The sequence below is a fragment of the Diabrotica undecimpunctata genome, chromosome 1 (genome assembly GCF_040954645.1).
Source record: "Diabrotica undecimpunctata isolate CICGRU chromosome 1, icDiaUnde3, whole genome shotgun sequence".
Taxonomy (NCBI): Eukaryota; Metazoa; Arthropoda; class Insecta; order Coleoptera; family Chrysomelidae; genus Diabrotica; species Diabrotica undecimpunctata.
Genome location: NC_092803.1, coordinates 190,696,010 through 190,716,308, shown reverse-complemented (window position 1 = coordinate 190,716,308; position 20,299 = coordinate 190,696,010). Strand labels below are relative to the sequence as shown.

Sequence of the window (20,299 nt, the reverse complement as noted above, 5' to 3'; positions counted from 1 at the left end):
AAAGGTGTTGAAATTACATGTTTCACACGTACAAAACACAAATTTTTCAAGAACTAGGCGATGATGATCCAGACCGACGAATTGAGTTTTGTGAACTGACTGAAAGAATTCGCGTTGAACCGAGAATGTTAAAAAATATTTGTTTCACTGATGAATGTACTTTTATGCTGAATGGTAATGTAAATGAACAAAACTGTCGGTACTTGAGTGATGCGAACTCGCATCGATTCAGAGAAGGTCACACTCAATATCCTGAAAAACTGAATATTTGGGCAGGAATATTAGGCGATGCTATAATTGGTCCCTTGTTCATACCAGGCAATTTAAGTGGCGACATTTATCTCGATATGCTAGAAAACACCATCGAACCTTTAATTGTGCATGGATTAGTGAACCAAAGGGACGATCAAGGCAACCTAGCTCTAGACGAAGATTTGCAACAAGATGTAGCACCTATTCACTATGCAGCTCCAGTTAGGCACTGGTTGGATACTAATCCGAACAGATGGATTGGAAGGAGAGGTTATATTGAGTGGCCAGCGAGGTCACCAGACTTACCGCCACCTGACTTTTTTCTATGGGGTTACCTCAAATCAGTTGTTTATAAAACGTAACATGCGTCACTTGGGGAATTGCGAGAAAGAAGTACGCAAGCATATGGCGCTATCACTACAACGACATTTACCAAAGTTTGTGCAGAATTTAAAAATATGCTGTATTACTGTTTATAAAACAACGGAACCCACTTTGAACATTTTTAACAAATTTGACATTTAAGCCAAAGTTTCACAATTATTGCTTCGCCCTGAATAATTACCATTTATACCATTGGATAGCATTTTTAGTTTTTATAATGATGTATCACAAGTAGGGGTTTGCAATTCAAACTTTTTTTGTTGGCGTGGGTGGGGCCTAGGGGGTTGATGGGGGTGAGTTCTCTTTCATGTCCTTTTAGTTCCCCCTTACCATCCTAGAAACGATTTTAAGCATTTTTCGATATCAGCTTTTGTTCGTGAGAACTATTAGTGAGCCCATTGTTAGTTTTAAAATTGACACACTGTATGTATGTATATTATATAGCTGACCTGTATATACATGTAGAGTTAAATAAACATTAAAATTTTACGGAACATTTAGAGCCATATCTGGATAGAATTATCATTTCTAAAATAGTCTAACATGATTATATTGTTAGTCATTAATGATTCAATCCAAAAACTGTTAACAAACTTTGTACAGACTGATAAAAATTGATAAAGATTTCTATTAATACAATGACATGCAAATATTTCCTCCAAATTTATTTTAAAAGGTTCGTTAATCTCTATAGATATATAACATTGTTTAATGAACAATAAAAGTTTAATTTAAAAACGTGCGATGCTTTTTTTAAGGCAGATTAAATTCAATGGCACATTTTTTGATAGCACTGCTTTTATGAAACCTAACCTAACCTAATAATCTCTAAACTATTTCAAAATTATTGTGTTGTCTCAAATGTAGCAGTAATTTTAACAAATAAATAGTATAGGTATCTATATTATCTCTCCAGGTATAAAATGTTATAATTAAGAAACATCTTTCACTGCAGTTTAAAGCAGCTTACTAGGATGGCTGAGATCTACCTAGGTGATTGAGTAGTTTCTTTATGTTAAGGTAAAATACTCGATAAATGTGTTATTTAGTTAGTACTTATGAATTATTAATAATATCATTTAACCCTCATCCCAGATACCTACTGTATCAAAAGGATTGAGCTTTGGTGGGACTCTTTCTATGTTATTGAGTCCTAGGTGACTTGGTACCTCGGTGTATCTCCCAAAAATTTTCGCACGCCTCTGGACGTCGAAAGTAGCACAGCTTTCTGCATGGTCTTATATAGATGTTCATTTAGACCCAGCTTTTTTATGTTTTCTAGGAGGTTCTTCGGGATGACTCCAGTGGTAGAAAGAATAATAGGTATCGTCTGGGTACTTTCCATTCTCCACTGTCTCCTTATTTGTATTTCCAGATCTCTGTACTTGGCGATCTTTTCGTTATATTTAACACGCAGATTATTGTTGTTAGGTATCGCCACATCGATTAGTGTTGTTTGTCTTGTTAGTTTATTAACTAGCACGAGATCTGGTCTATTATGTGCTACAGTTTGGTCTGTGAGCACAGTGCGACCCAGTATAGCTTGTAGTTGTCATTCTCAAGCATACTCTCTGGAACGTATTGATAATATGGGAGATGGTTTGTTTGTAGAAGTCCCAGTTTAAAAGCTATCTCTTGATGGAGGATCTTCCCTACTGAGTCATGCCGTTCATACTAATAATTTATTATTATTATTATTATCTAAGTTTCTTAGGAGGGATAAAAATCTCTAATCGACATCAAATTTCTCATTGTCAATTATGTTAGATAAGATACATATATACACAAACGTACACCCCAACTCCTACAGAGACATGTGTGTTTCAATGAAACAGTGGGACCCACATGTCTGAAGATCAAACCGGACACACTCCGTTGGAGTGGTACCTATCTGACCCCCATCTATCTGGCTATCCTTCCACCCCTTCCCTTCGCAGCACATAACGAAAGGGAAGGCTGTATTTATTTTTACTGTAGATGCTCTGGATAATGAGACGTCTTACCTTACTCTGTGTGGTTACCCCACATTTTCTCCTTTGAAGGACTAAATATAATTTGACTTTACTTGGCATTCGTGTCTCCTGTGTGTTCCAGACAGCGAGCTTGGGTCAACCATCGACCTGGGTCGGTGTCTTGCTGTCAGGACTGTGTATGTTCGGCCACTCAGTCGTCGAATTGAAGAATAAATTTTGTTCTCCGCTCCGGCTGGGTGCCCGATCGGTCTGGCCATCGTGCCCACGTCTGTCTGTAGTAAAAGATTATTTTGTTGATGTCAAGTTGTTTGTTTAGTTGTTGATACAAATGCAGCAGTTTAAGGAAAGTCCGAGTAGAACATCGAAATAATTTTCATCTATATTTTTGTTTTGTTGACGATGTATTAATATAACCAAATTCTTTGTTTCAGGAATCAGTCCGCTCTCGCGTCGCCATGGACTTCACAGGCGCCGTGGGTAGGATAGTGGAAGATCCCCAAGAAGCGACGGCCATCGCAGTAGCCGAAGGATATTCGTGGAAACGCCGTTGGAGAGGTTACACTCGTGGGTCGACAGGTCCCACTGGTCTCAGTCAAACACAAACGGCGTACGTGCAATCTATAGATGCCGGCATCCACATGACCCAGCCCTGGTTCCACAGTGGTTTGTCTAGAGATAAGGCTGCGGAATTGGTATCGAAACATGGTACCGTCGATGGGTAAGTTAATTTATGAATATTAAAATATTTTGTATTTAAAATGGTTATGTAAAGATCAGACCAACATCAATGCCACTTGCTTCTTCTGATAAACTTAAAAAATTGTTTCAAGCAAGACAGTGCGCGTGTCTACAAGGCTATATAGATTATATTGTCACGCTGAGGCCTAGCAGGTAGCTTAAAGGTTAGTGTATTCGCCTTTGCTGTCGAATGATGCGGGTTCGATGAAGTAGCTAAAGATCAGCTCAAATGAAGGGATATGTCTCAAGATACCATACCACATTTAACCTTGAAGCTATTGGTCAACTACTAAATGAATTACAATAAAAAATTTCAGCTGTCAATTGGCAAAAAGCTATAAGACATGTCATAGGAGGGGAAAATCTGGAAATTGGATAAGATAATCGAAGAAAAATAGAGCAGAATATAATTTCTTTGGAAAATAATTCGAAGAGAACGACATGTTTATTTAAACATTGAAACGTTTCTTCCATAAAATCTTTGCAATAATACATTTTCAAATCGAGTATGACAGAGTGAAGACTTGTTTAATAACCCAACTCCGTTCTTTAAGTATTCTTATTGTTCTTCCATTTCTCTCTATCTTCTGCTATTCTAGCACATTCTGACAGTGATCGCCAATCATCATCAACAGCAATTCCATCCATTGTCGGGTGTAGGTCTACATCCCTATTTTTCTTTATGTTTGTCCTTTGGGCTATCCATGGTAATATAATGGAGAATGGAAAATGGAGAGATTCTCCAATCCGCCTCATTAACATATCTTCCCATCTGATATGTTGAAACTTCATCGCTATGTATAATGTATTTAGTTAATCATAGCTTCCTTTGTTAATCATTATATTGCGTTATATTGCGATTTACGACGGTTTTAATAGATACATAGACGGTTTCAATTGAGATTCGATTCAATTGGAGCTTCTCACCATTCTCTTACACGTGTGTTAAGGTATACCTATCATCAGACAATTGTAAGACGACTGAACTCTATACGTACAGGCTAGTATGCCAATTATAGTAAAATAATATACCAAAATAATCAATTAGCGGCCTCTAACGAGGAAAAAGAGCACATAAATAAGAAAAACAATAAAAATTCGAAAGGTACAACATTTCGACCATGTAATGAGACTTCAGAGAGGTATAACCTTCTACACCTCATAATACATGGTAAGATCGCTGGAAGAAGAGGCCCAGGCCGGAGAACATCCTGGCTCCGAAATTTCTAAGAGTGGTATCAAGAGACATCCGCTAATCTGGTTCGAGTTGCCGTACACAAAGTTATTATTGTCAATATGATTGCCAATGTTCGATAATCAGACAGGGCACTAGAAGAAGAAGAACGAGGAAAGATGAAGTAAGTGTCGATAGTGATTAAAGTAAACTGTAAAACCAAGGTTAATCAAGCCATTCAGTGCGATGCTAGAAATATTTATATTCCACTAATACATCAACAATTTACTCATATAAATCACCATCATTTGTGCTCTTTTCGTCGAGTCTTTTACACGTGTTTCTTTTTGTCTTTTTCCATAATGGTGTAGCGTTCCGATGTATAAGTGAAAATTGGAAAAACTAGACTTGCCAGTCTAATTTTGGGGTCGATAGTTAATTTTTCCATAGAGCTTTTGCAATTGCTAACCGGCACTTTATTTCTTCAGTACAACCTTTGTTAGTTATTAAAGAGCCCGGATACACAAATTTATCTACAACAGCGATATTGTTTATTACCCTTAGATGATTTTAGTATTCTAGAAGCTGCAAAACATAGAAACGTGTTTAGAAAACTATAAAATACAGGAACATCCTGTGTTTTATAGCTTTCAAACCAACTTATTAATCGGCTATGTATTTTTTATGAACGTTGTGTCATTTTTATCGATGTTACGTTGGTCTTAAATATTAATCATTCTTATCTTCAACTAAAAAATTCAAACGTTTCAAACCCTTAGTCTCTAATTATCTTGTTAGATAATTATATTAAATTGATTAGGTTCTTCCGTCGTTTCACAGACTGAAATGCGGATGGGAAGTTACACGGTAAATACAGGCTTCGTATAATTAGAGCGAAAACAAAAGAACGACAGCATATGATTAAGTGGAGAATAGAAATCTGCATATGGGTGAACGAAAAAAAAAAAAAAAATGGGTACGTTATGTTACACATTCGTTTCTTTTGAATTTGCAATATATTATCTTGACACTGATTGAACTTAAATAATTACAAAATTATGATGCAATTCTCGAAATGGTTGAAAATTTTCATATCCTTGTTATTTTCTTCTGTTTTAGATTACTTTCAGGTTCAGTTTCTTTAATCACTTCTTGTAGGAGTAGAAATAGGACCAACAACAACAGAACAGAAATATTTTACTTGATTTATTATCCAGATTTAGCCATACGGCTCACACCTTCTCTAAGGGGAAAATGCACACATACCAGATACTTACGGTATCAAAAGTATTGAGCTCTGGTGGGATTCTTTCGGTATTATCGAGTCCTAAGTGACTTGGTATGCTGGAGTATCTCCCAAAAATTTTCGAACACATTTGGACGTCGCGAGGAGTACAGCTTTCTGCATGGCCTTATAGAAATGTTTATTTAGACCCATCTGTTTTATGTTCTCTAGGAGATTTTTGAGAATAACACCAGTAGTAGATAGAATAATAGGTACTGTCTGAGTACTTTCCATTCTTCATTGTCTCCTGATTTGTATTTCTAGATCTCTGTTCTTGGTGATCTTTTTGTTGTATTTAACACGCAAATTATTGGTGTTGGGTATAGCCACATCAATAAGTGTTGTTTGCCTAGTAAGTTTATTACCTAGTATAAGATGCGATCTATTATGTGCCACTGGTTGGTCTGTGAGCACAGTGCAGTCCCAGAATCTTGTAGTTGTCATTTTCAAGCACTCTGTCAGGGACGTATTGATAATAAGGAAAATGGTCGGTTTGGAGAAGTTCCAGTTTGTCAGCTAGTTCTTGGTGGATAATATTTCCTACTCAGTCATGGCGTTACTTATAATCAGTACCGACAAACGCCTGGTAGCCACCGGTAAGATGTTGGATAGTGTCTAGGACTTGGCATCCATATCGGCATAAGTAAGGATCTTTAACATAAAAAAACCGAACGAAGGAAGCCATATTGGTGGGACGAAGAAAAAATAAAGATTAAACGAGATAAATACCACAAACACTTACAATATAAATACTGATCAAAGTAAAAACGAATATCGAACAGCCCAAAGAAACGTACGAGGTGCGATAACTAAGAAGAAAAACGAAAGCTGGGAAAGAAACTGTTCCAGAAAAACACTTACTTGGGAAGTAGCAGAAGCACCGAAAGCTGGAAAATACTTCGATCTCTTCGACAAGATAAGACTAAAGACATCATCTCACCGATCAGCCTAGATAAATGGGACGAGTACTTCGCAAATCTACTGGCGGAAGAAAGGGCAGAATATTTGCAAATGCACCTCAAACACAATCAGAGGTGCAAGTAAAGTACATACAATAGCTTTTCCAATTAGGATTGACTACAAAGAAGTAGCACGAGTATGTCAAACATTAAAGAATAGAAAATCACCAGGCCCTGGCAATATCCCACCTGAGCTACTCAAGTACGGTACAAGCAAATTATATAAGCAGCTGGCCAGCTGAATACATGTGTATTGGATCTAATCTTGGAAGAAATACAGCGAGAAATAAATCACTGTCAAAAATACAAATATTTAGGGATGAAAATAACCAACGATGGCAAATTAGACAAAGAAATTAAACATAGAAATAACCAGGAAAGACAAGCCATTAGGCAATTAAACAGTGTACTGTGGGACAAAATAATCTCCAAAGAAAACAAACACAAAATCTATAACAGCATTATAAAAAGCATTGTTACATATGGAAGTGAGGTATGGCCACAGGAAAAAACTAAAAAGCATTAGAAGCAACAGAAATGTTCTTCTGAAGAAGAGCAGCTGGAAAATCAAGATTAGACAGTTAGAAACGAAATAATACCAGAAATTATGGGCGGTAAGCACAATATAACAGAGAACATCACAATAAATCAACTAAGATGGTATGGACACGTCCAAATAATAGATGAACACAGAGTACCAAAGAAAGTATTGAACTGGACACCGCATGGAAGGAGAAAGGAATCGATAAAGTCTAAGTGAGAGGGAAGTTGAAGAAAACTTTTGGAACCACCAAGATAAATGGAGATTGGAAATCACAAGACGGCGTAGAACTTTATAACTGATTGATTTGATTGAGGATCTTTAACAATATATTTCAGGTAATTTTTAGTTGGAATAACCTGATCCTGAATAGCACGTAGGAAACCCTCAGTCTCGGGAAACATCTACCAATAGTTCGACACTGTATTGTCGACATATTCTTCGCTGATCTCATTCAGATGTCGCTCATGCATAGGTTTACTTTCAGCGATGGTGAAATAATAATGACGAATTTTGTTGCTATCCACTGCGCATTGATGGTGGAGCCTAATATCAAAAAGACCAAGTCTCAAGCTATATTTTAAGAGTAGTAGTATTGCTTCTTGCGATATATTAGACCAGGGAACTAATATTTTTCCCATGACACTCGTTTTTGAAGGTGTCTAACAAATGCTTTTGATAAATGTGGTGAAACAATGTAAGATTTCTACTCCAAAAGTCGACTTTTTGAAAATTATTAATAACTTTTCTAAAGGTGCACAAAAACTTTAATTTCGCGTGATAATAGGGACAGTATCACGCGAAATAAAATGATAGGTCCCCCCAAAAAAAGGTGGCCACGCAGTATCAATGGACACTAAAAAAATGTTAAATGGGGCTATGATTATCAAAATAGAAGTAGAAGAAATACAAAGAATGTGAAGAATAATAGATCGATCATTTAAGATTAATAAATTGTTAAAAAAAAGGTAAAAGAAATAATAAGTTAGTTACTCACAATCAATTTAATTTAACTAATCGGACGACCGGTTTCGCTTTCTATAATATGCAAAGCATCTTCAGGTCACGATACAAAGTTAAAATGCTGAAAATAATAATCCCATATTAGGGTGTTGTCTAATAAAGATAAAACAAAGGTAGGTGATATAAATTATATAAATTACAGTAATTATGCCAATATTACATGTCTGTGGTTTTATAAATGAATAAAATGTTTAAACAGACAAGGTAAGACCCACAAATTGGTAAAATAGTCTATTAAACTGTAATGAATTAATAAATAAACAAATAAATAAAACATTACTTACATGCCGGTACTCTATTAATTGATGGTTGAAAGAACATGGTTCAAACTATCTTGTATTGTTGATTGAAGAACTCAAGTCAACTATTGTAATTGTTTAACAGTAAACGGAGAAGTTCTTGAGGAGACAGATTTTATCCAATGAAGTAGAGATAGGTGAAATGTAATTGTTTGTTTGATGAAAGTAATGTTCTATACCATTAAGTTCTTTAAAGTTATTTATATTTATTCTGGAGATATATTTATGAAATGTGTGTTATTTATTGAGATTTTTATGTTTTGTTTTGGAAGGTGACAGTTGTAAGACAATGAATAAGAATGGATGTACAAATTGTGTGGGTGTGCAATTATATCAGCTTGTAGTTATCAAATTTCTTTGATAAAGTTGTTGCAATATGTGGCAAATTGTTGTAAAGTCCAAAAAATTAATGTTAAAATTAAATTAAGACACTTTTATACACACAGAAAACACTTAAAAACGGGGGACGAAACAGACATTTAATTTAAAAGGGGGAGGATTTTAAAAAGAACTACATTTCTTACTTGCAGACAATGAGTTTTTTATGTTATATATCAGATTTTAGAGGTAAACTTGACAAATGTAGGTTAAAGTGTGACAGTTCTTCTTCTATTTTAAATGCACACTTTAACCTACATTTGTCAAGTTTACCTCTAAAATCTGATATATAACATAAAAAGCTCATTGTCTCCAAGTAAGAAATGTAGTTCTTTTTAAAATCCTCCCCCTTTTAAATTAAATGTCTGTTTCGTCCCCCGTTTTTTAAGTGTTTTCTGTGTGTATAAAAGTGTCTTAATTTAATTTTAACATTAATTTTTTGGACTTTACAACAATTTGCCACATATTGCAACAACTTTATCAAAGAAATTTGATAACTACAAGCTGATATAATTGCACACCCACACAATTTGTACATCCATTCTTATTCATTGTCTTACAACTTTCACCTTCCAAAAGAAAACATAAAAATCTCAATAAATAACACACATTTCATAAATATATCTCCAGAATAAATATAAATAACTTTAAAGAACTTAATGGTATAGAACATTACTTTCATCAAACAAACAATTACATTTCACCTATCTCTACTTCATTGGATAAAATCTGCCTCCTCAAGAACTTCCCCGTTTACTGTTAAACAATTACAATAGTTGACCTGAGTTCTCCAATCAACAATACAAGATAGTTTGAGCCATGTTCTTCCAACCATCAATTAATAGAGTACCGGCATGTAAGTAATGTTTTATTTATTTGTTTATTTATTAATTCATTACAGTTTAATAGACTATTTTACCAATTTGTGGGTCTTACCTTGTCTGCTTAAACATTTTATTCATTTATAAAACCACAGACATGTAATATTGGCATAATTACTGTAATTTATATAATTTATATCACCTACCTTTGTTTTATCTTTATTAGACAACACCCTAATATGGGATTATTATTTTCAGCATTTTAACTTTGTATCGTGACCTGAAGATGCTTTGCATATTATAGAAAGCGAAACCGGTCGTCCGATTAGTTAAATTAAATTGATTGTGAGTAAGTCTAACTTATTATTTCTTTTACCTTTTGTTAAAAAAAAATTATATAAATATATAAAATAAAAATATTTCTCTACAGCTATAAAACAAGGTATTGTGAATGTATGTAGAGTGAATATTTTAGGCAACTTTGTAATTTTTAATCCACTCGTGACTGTTATATCCTAAGATTTACTTTTATAATAGCAACAAAAAATTTGCGTGTCTCCTGGTGAGCGAAACGTGACAGCCATGTCGGAATCCAATCTCCGCTCATTACTTTTAAGTACAAAAAAATAACGAAGCATTTTTTTCTACACAAAATAGTTATTACAGCGAATTTGGCATGGCATTAAACATTAAACTGGTATATACGACCGATTTGACCTTGGTTAGTCATTTCTCTACCTGACCTACCTCAGGACGAATGATGATTGCCATTGTTTCTAAGCTCCGAAGATCCGGACTGGCTCGAATCGATGATGAAATGTGTGTAGACGTTTCAAAAAAATTGACAAATCGATAGGGGATTAGGTAAAGCCGGTGGTTTTCTATAGAGTTGGATTTTGAACATTTATTGGAAATGTCTACAGAGTATTGTGTTATAATTTCATTGTTTGATAGACTAATTTACTTCTGTGGTTCAGTGAAATTATAAAAAAAGCAAATTATGTAGAAATATATTTGAAATTTGGATAAGAAAATAATTAATAATACTTTTGGGTTGAGTTTACCGAAAGTACATGCTGAATATAGCCGCAAATGTCAAAAATATTTCGGTTTGGCAGTGTTGACATGTTTTTATAATGCATATGCTGTATGCTTCAAATATAAAGAGATAAAGCTTTTAAAAAGTACATTTTGATTATACTATTTTATGAATTCTGCAATTTTTGAAACAATAACGAGTAAATATTTGTCTTTTTCGAGATTAATTGCAAACATGCGTTGTAATCTGACAACTGCTGATTTGACGATTGCCAAAGCTATCTCCTAATCTATCAAAGGGTAATTGCTAAAAAAATTTCTAATAATTAACTGCAATTAATCTACAAAGAAACAAATATTTACTCATTGTTGTTTTATATAAATCAAAAACTGCAGAATTCATAACATAATATAAACAAACTAAACTTTTCTAAAGCTTTATCTTTTTATATTTGAAGCATACAGCATCAACATTATAAAAACTTGCCAACACTGCTAAACAGAAATTTTTTTAATATAATCCTTTGTAAAAGGTATATATTTAAAAACCCAAACGGGCTATGTTAGACAAAACGTTTTCGGAATCCATATTCCATCATCAGTGTCCTAGAAAATATATAACCACTTAATTAAAAAGAACATGAAGTTTAAATTTTGAGCAAGGTTAATGTAAAGTGTGGTTAATACTTACTAGGAGTACATGAATGTAGCCACTAAATATATGGGTAAAAACCCGTTAAAAAATAATTAGTTACATTTGGTTTACAGTATTTCTTATAAAATATTAAGATGTTAAAGTTACCGTTGGATTAGGTAACATGGCGACATATGACTCCACGTGAAGTTGCTAGTCCTGAGACGGTGTGTCTACGAGGACTTTATGGAAGCAACTGATTGAAATGACAATGTTAAGTTAGGACGGAAGTCGTAACAGAGCAGTCAATATAACTGTATGTGTCTACTTAAGACAAAAGCCAACGTTATTTAAAATTGTTAAAGTAAAATAAATTAACATAACAGTATCAACCATCAATGTTATTGTTTTAAAATTATGTATCTTCTTCTTCTTAAGGTGCCATGCATTTCTGCGTAGGCGTCCACCGTACATCGTCTTGTCAGGTGAGATGTTAAATATTCTGGATATATGGAAAATTATGTATATAAGATGAAATGTGGAGAGAAAATTATATGGTTATAGTTAGGCAACCAACTATACATATGTGCAGTAGTGTTGTGAAATAGAGATTTTAATATAAGGCCCTTTATGTTTTTTCAACATTTGGTACCTGGAAAATAGAAACTAGACACATGTGGGAAGAAATTTTTTGTTCCATGTTTGACATTTGCTGCCATAATCTGCTTGTACATTCGGTAAACTCAACCATACTTTTTAGTTAATCACGAAACTATTTGCTGTAGTTTCGTTAATTTTACATATACAGTGTGTTCACGGATAGGGTGCACAAGAGGAAAAATGTTTTCGTTTTTAGTGCAAATTGTCGTTCTTTAACACTTTGGCTACTGGCTATTAATTTGAAGTTTTCAGTCAGAAACTGAAACTATGTTTTGGTGAAATTCAGAATATTTTATACAACAAACATGTAAACACAAGCATTTAGGTATTAAAAAATATCATGTGTCAAGGCCGTAAATTTTTTGAGCCTATCATCTGAAAATCTAAAAATGAATCGAATGATCTTCCCTCTGTGCAAAAAAATAGGAGAATCCTGAATTTCTATGAAAGTAAATGTCTTCAAATTACCTACAAAATTGTAAACAAAACTCAAAACTATAAAAGTGAATACTAATTTATATATTACCTGCACAATTATTTCAAATGAGATTAGGATTATTATTAGTATTATTTAAAAAAATATTAGGTTCAGAATCGTTGTTGAGAGATTCTACCTCTTGTCCATCACTGTTAATTTCTAAATTAGAGAAAGAATCTTGATAATTTGGATCATCTATCGAATCATCATCATCTTTACTAATAAAGTCATAATCCATTTCACTCAAATTCTCCGCTATTTCAAGTAGTTCAGCATCACTTAATTTTTTATTTGCCATTTTACTAATTCTTGAAACGTAAACGCACAAGAGTAATGTACAAACTAATACTGTCATTAATATGCCATCTGCTAAAGGAGTGTCAAACTGCTCCGCCAGAATTTAAAAAAATCGGTCATATTACGACCATCTGTTTGGTCACATGAAGTGGCATTACCACTTCATGTGATCAAATTTGGTACACACAGTTTCTGGTAAACAATACCAGAAATGGTACACGCAGTAGCCAAAGTGTTAAAAAATGTTTTATTGTTCTAACACCCTAGAAAATTATATAAAATTTAAGTTTTAGTGAACCCGCTTCATTCTATAGTCAATTTTATATAAATCCCTATGAATTTTTACTCTAAGTTCTGAAATGTAATACATAATAATCTGGTGAGTGACGTTTATGTCAATAATCTAGCGTTTTTCTTTGTTTTTCAATATGATTTATGCCTGAAACAAAAAGTGCGGAATCTGTAGGTACTTCGGTCCATCCTGGACTCATCTGTATAGATTTTTGTCAAGTTTCTTCCAGTACTTGAATATGAATTGAATGGTAATTTGATTTAAGCTGAGTCGGAATATTGATAGAATGTAATGGTTGATTTATTAAGACTTCGAAACCATTTGAAACTTTGTATAAATATTTTATATAAAAGAAAAATCAAAGAAGCAGCTCTCATCCTATTTAATGAAGAACAATGTGTAGCAAACCTATCAACAGAACGTAGTAGGCTTTGGTTGCTAATACTAAAAGAAGAAGTCGCCAACAAGAATATACCAACAATAGCGGAATTAGAAACCCTGTACACACTTCATCCTGTCATACACAATACATATGCAACACACAACACACTTTCACTAAACAAGAACAGTCTACACACAAACAAACGTTTACAGCACATATTAACAATACCGAACACATAGAATAATTAGATTTTAAAATTTCCATGGGCCAAATCATCCACCCTCACATTTTTTCAGCCAAAATATGGCTGTAACCTATAACACCGTGGCCAAGAGTAAGTCAACCTCCAATTTTGTGAGATGACATAACCTTGCAGATATTGTAACTTTCTTATTTTTATTGTGTTTATTATTTCGCATTCTTTGCCCATTTCTAGCAATACTTCCGTCTTAGTTTTCTTCTGTGTCCATGTCCATGCTATTCCTGTAACACCACATTTCAAAGGACTGTAACTTATTTATGTGTTCTTGCTTTAATGTCCAGCTTTCAAGTCCGTACTGCAGTATCGAAAACACGTAGCATCTCAGTGCTCTTACTCTCAGTTCTAATCCAAGGTCGTTGTTGCAGAGAATTGTTTTCATTTTTACAAACGCATTTCTTGCTATTTGAATCCTGGCTCTTATTTCGGTTGTTTCATCATTATTGTCTGAAATCCAGGTTCCTAGGTATTTGTATTTATCAACCCTTTCTATCGGTACATTTCCCAAATGTATGTTTGTTGGTATATTTGTTTTCTTTGTTACTATCATGTATTTGGTATTTTTTATATTCATTTTTAGTCCATATTTTTCACAGAAACTGTTTGTTTTGTTTAGCAGTAATTGGAGTTGTTCAGCAGAGCTTGCCATAATCACAGTGTCATCTGCATATCTTATGTTGTTAATAGATCTTCCGTTAATTATTATTCCTTCACTTTGAGATAATAATGCTTCTTCAAAAATGGCTTCACTCTGGCTTCATTCATAGTTATTAATAGTATTTAATTCATTATAACCGTGTTTGTCAAAACAAGGAATTTTATGCATGTTTCACTCTATATCTGGAATAATATCAATCTCATACAGCTGATATAAATCTAGTGGCATACAAAAATTGACAAGCAAGGTTGGGTTAATATAATTTTATATTAATCAAAGTATATCGCACCAAAATAGGGTTTTTTTCGGATTGAAATAATACAATGTCGTATATAGTATCCATCTGGCGGCATATAGTAATTATAACAAAAAAAAACTTGATGAATAGCATGGATTATGTATATATATGGAAAATTAGATAAAAAATCAAACACTGACATATAATATGCAAGAATTTTGATAAACAAAATATTACGCAGTCCGGATCTCTTTATACTTTTGTAAAAACTTGTAGTCATCAATCTTTTTATAATCTCATGTTCAGTTTTTAATCCTCAAAAGTTGATTGGCACCGATTATATATACTGATGTGAATTTCTTTTACAATGAAATTATTGACAAGACATTTTTGAGTGAACAATTATTTTTATCTCACTTGCCAATAGTTCATTCAAAAGCAAAAGTAATTTAATTTTAAGTCAAGCGACCTAGTTAGTAAAATTATTTATTATGATGATTATAAGAATTTTGATAAACAAAATATTATGTAAAGCAAAGATCATGTATAAAGACCCGTTAATAATTGGGCGATGATCAGTGAACCTCAAGCAATTTTTAAAATTTCAAATTTAATTCCAATCACTTGAAAAGTATATTATTTAATTTCATATATTTTATATTCACTAAGAATGTTGGATTTTGTTCTGGTAAAAGAAAATGAAATGAATATAATATTTATATATAATTTATTACACACAATACAATTTATTTTATTAATGACATTTTAAATATAGTAATCATTCAGTGGACTATACTATACTCATCGTCAGCATCATCCAGCCCTCATATATCACGTCCACTGCTGGACATAGGCCTCTCTGACACTAATCCATTCTTTACAATTTTGTGCTCTTTGTCGTCAGCCCAACGTGTAGATGGTCTTCCTCTACTACGTGTGTCTGCTCTTGGCCTCCAATTTGTAATTTTGCTCGTCCATCGTGAGTCGTGCATTCCCGCTACATGGCCTGCCCAGTTCCATTTCAGTTCAGCTATGCGTTCCACAACATCAGCAATAATCGTCCTTCTTCGCAGATCTTCGTTTCTTAATCGGTCCCGCAACGTCACTTCCAGCATAGACCGTTCCATTCGTCTCTGTGCTACTCTCAATTTCGAAGCCGTAGTCTTGATTAGAGTCATAGTTTCCGCCTCATAGGTCATGACCGGGACCGAGAGTTATACTCTACTATAACTCTCTATATAATATAATCTCTCTCTCTCTCTCTCTCTCTCTCTCTCTCTCTCTTATAGCAATACAGCTCACATCAGGACCTGGCCTGGTTTTATATATTTTGAACTTTACTTCACTATGGATTATTTGGCATTTTCTTTATGCTCCACTTTTTTAAGAGACCATTTCTCCCTTTCTGGTCGGCCCTGACCCTACCTTCCATTGGGGTTGGTTACCCAATCTCTGGTAAGGTTGCTCAGGTTTGCCGGGGTTCACACGTTTCTTGGAGGTGATAATAGGAATTGAGTAGGAGTGGCTAGAGGTGTTATCAGGAAGTAACACCTTGTATTGCACATCACTACTCCATTGACCCTCTCCCCTTTTGATACTATACATAATATACTAATTACTAATTAAGATTACTAAAAATTAAATACTAAATTTCAATCAATTTTATTTAATTAAATTTCTGATGATTTTCGCCTTTGCACATTGGTGTAAATTGCATATAATAATACCTATTATTTACCATACAACGTCACCCAATGACAATACTTTTATTCAATATCTGATACTTTCAGGGTCATCACTAGTTGAATTATCAATCCGAATAATTAGAGGTCGTACCTCATCCACAACTTGCTCACTTTGAAAGGACTGAACGATTAGATCTTCCGTGTGCCTAATACAATTTTGTTATTGTTCTGCCTTTATATGTTCTAGCGGTTCTTTCCATAAACTAAGAACGCTAGCATCACCTGTTGTTTTGGATGCATGCTTATCGTAGCCATTTTTTGCAATACTCCAAACCAACTCAATTGCATTGTAGTGGTAATGGTAGGGCGGAAGTCGAAGAACTTCATGGCCATATTTAAGAGCCATTTGGTCGATGACAAATTTCTTTCGAATTTTGTTGACTTCACACCTTTGGAGTAAATCGGCTTTTAAAAATATGTCACTGTGATTAATTTTTTTCTGTTAACCACGCCTTTAGTTCCTCTTTTGTCCAGCCGCGTGAAGGAATTTTCTCTTCTACTTTTGAGTGATATGATGCATTATCCAGCACTATAATGGATGGTCGCTTTAATTTGTTAACAAATTCTCTTCAAACCATTAAGCTCTCATCATTTTCGGCATGAAGTATGATGAATCTTTGACCATTACTGGAACGGCTAGAGGAATAGCATTTCGTGGTGCCATCTTGCCAGGATGATTTTGACATATTTCCTTTAGCGAAAATCCAAGTTTCGTCTAAAAATACAACTTGCCTTTGATTGTCACAGGTTTTATTGTTGATGTATTTTCTTAAAAAATGTCACTGTTTTGATACAACATTAGAGAGTTCACACAATACTTGTCTATTATTTATCTTTTTATATGGAAAGCCTAAATGTTTCAGTACTCTCGACAAACTGGTTACGCTAATATCACACTGTTCCTTGTCCCTTATTTTTTGCAACACAGCACTCTTTGTTACATGTTCTTTAGGTTTATACATATCATATTCCAAATTGCTCATTTTACTTTATTTCAGAACCGCTATAAATAAAACTACTTCAACTTGAGAAGAGGACGAGGAGTCCTACAACAGACAAAGCAATCGAACATAAAGAGCCGATACTATATCGTATAACAACGTTAAGTTAAACACTGAGATTGCAAAAACTGTTCGCATGTTTTAAATAACATTTTTGCCGACTGACCATTTTACTAATGATATTAGTATAAAAAATTAGTATATACTAAGATATTAAATAATACCAGATATATATATTTAGGGATTCTACAGTATTCACTGCCTTCCCTCGCTCAACCGTTTCCATCTCTCTCTGTTGTTCCATTCTCCATCGTTTAGTCCTCTCTTACTCATGGCGTCGTCTACTTCGTTCCTCCAGGATTTTCGGGGTCGTCCTCTTTTCCTCCTTCCTATGGGGCTCCATTCGGATATTCTCTTTATCCATCTGTTGTCGCTAGCTCTTCTTACATGTCCATACCACTTTAGTCTTTTTTGTTCTATATATGTTAGTATGTCTGTTTCTATTGATGTTCTTTGCTTTATTTCGTCATTACTTCTCCTATCCATTCTTGTTACTCTGCAGCATCTTCGCAGGCATTCCATCTCTGTTGCTATTATCTTGCTGCTGTTTTTCTTGTTTATGATCCAATTTTCGGCCCCATATGTCATAATACTTCGCACTAATATTTTATAAATCTGCGTTTTTGTCTTCATATTTAGGTGTCTATCCCACCATACTGAGTTAAGTTGTCGAATTGCTGTTCTTGTTTGTCCTAATAATACCTGATCATTTACATAATTTTGAACTATCAACAAAAATGTAATAAGTATATGATGACAAATATTTACTGGTAAACAAGACCTTCACAGATATTGCCGTTGTACATATTTCTTTGTCTATAAAGCCGCGTTTACACGATTACAATTGGCGAGACAATTGTCATCACGTGGTTGCGGATTGTCGGAGGCCAGTCCAGTTGAACGAGATGTTTATACGGGGCCAACTATTGCCATGGCAGTAGACAGCTAAAACATGGCCGACTGCTCGTCATCTGTTGTGTCCGGTGAGGGAACTGGCAAAAAACAAGACAGCACTACTGGCCTACACCGTTCACACAGCGACAATTGAGATTTCGAGTGGTGGGGGGCTCACTGGGCGCAGCTCATGATACAATGAAAGAATCTTTTCATTGTATCATGGGCGCAGCTCATTGTCCTCAGTCTACTCACGGAGACAACTGAATTTTGGGCCAATTGTGAGGGCAGTTAGCAAGGCAATTGGCCTGAATTGTTTAGATGAAGACAATAATTTCATGCCAGTCAGTTGTCCTCTGACAATTGTCTCGCCAATTGTCATCGTGTAAACGCGGCTTAACAGTCTTTATATAACATTAATCATTTTTCAATGTATTGCATATCGCTAAACTATATTGCAAAGGCATAACTTAGATTATTTGTTAATCTACATTATACGTCCCAAGAAATAAAACAAAAATCATTCAAACATGTTTGTTACTAAATTCACTGTAAGAATACGATATATTATATTCCGTAGGTCCTATCAATAAAATAAGAAAACTTGTTGAGCAGCGCTGATTGGCACAACAGAGCAGTAAAATGTTATATATAAAAATGTAATAGATATCTTCGCTTACTTGGTCCAGTAGTAATAACCTTATCAGAATTAAATGAGAAACCTGTCCTTATACATGGTCTTTCCTTTAGTCCGGATCTCTTTATACTTTTATCATCAAAGTAGCCATCAATATTTTTGAAGCGAAGCTTCTATGCTGGCGTTGTATTACTTTTTCTCTATAGTAAAATGCTGAGGCGAGCGTTACAGAAGTAGCGCTATGTTTTCTACTACAGAAGCGTCTTGGTAAGGCGCTGGCTGTTAACAGTTGGAAGAGTCCAGTTACGCGACGAGGAGAGTTCGGTATAAACATGTGAAATTTTTCAATTTTATTAAAGTGTATAACAACTATATTAACTAACGGCGATTTTATGTAATTCTTAAATATTTTTTTCGTTATTTGAATCATCTATAGATCTACCACGTGTTTATTAAAATGTGTAATTAAAATAATAAAATTACTTTATTGAATTTTAAAAATATTATTTAAAATATAAAAATACAGCAAAGATAGTATAAATCTTCCGCGTCAGTCTAAAATACCGCCTACGGTACCACTTTTTAAACCTCATGTTTTATCATTTTTTCAATCCTCAAGTTGATTGGCACATATTATATACCTACTGATGTGAATTTCTGTTACATTATTGACAATCGTTTTTGGGAGAACAATTATTTTTATCTAAAATCCATTTATTCTCTTAAATTAAATAGAAAATCTATGGTCAAGGCTGAAAGTGTTAGTATCACGTCAAAATCCAAGTAACAAGAAAGTACTGATTATTTAAAACTGTTTAATAGTTATTACACCAGAAGATTTGGTTCGTCTCGGAAACTCCATGTCTCGTGAAAACAATCCGTTTCCTTTATAACAACCATTGTGCCATTTTTTAAAATATATTTACTAATAGCTAACAACTGTTGTTTAATTAAATTTTAAATTTTTAAAAGGGTTGTCCAATAAAAATCTTTAAAAAACCTTATTTGGAAAATTCGTTATCCCACATGGTAACTATTTAACAAAACCTGTTGACTACATCGAGTGGGTAGTAAAACTGAAGAACATTTCCTTGCCTAATAAAAATTATAGAGACTTACCACGCCTGTTAGAATAATACTGTTGATACTTTGTTGTATGATTGATTACTGCCCACGGACTTCGGGTTCAAGGCGAGCAA

At 34.0% G+C, this 20,299-nt stretch overlaps 1 protein-coding gene across 3 annotated transcripts in view; it reads left to right on the top strand.

The window, feature by feature from the left end:
• The window catches only part of LOC140432788 (growth factor receptor-bound protein 14-like), a 945,246-nt gene that overhangs the window by 910,638 nt on the left and 14,309 nt on the right, over positions 1 to 20,299 (top strand). For all 3 annotated transcript variants that reach the window (XM_072520900.1, XM_072520899.1, XM_072520898.1), the window contains exon 9: positions 3,041 to 3,327. In XM_072520900.1, coding sequence (XP_072377001.1) covers positions 3,041 to 3,327 — 287 coding nt within the window. The remainder of the gene's footprint in view (positions 1 to 3,040; positions 3,328 to 20,299) is intronic.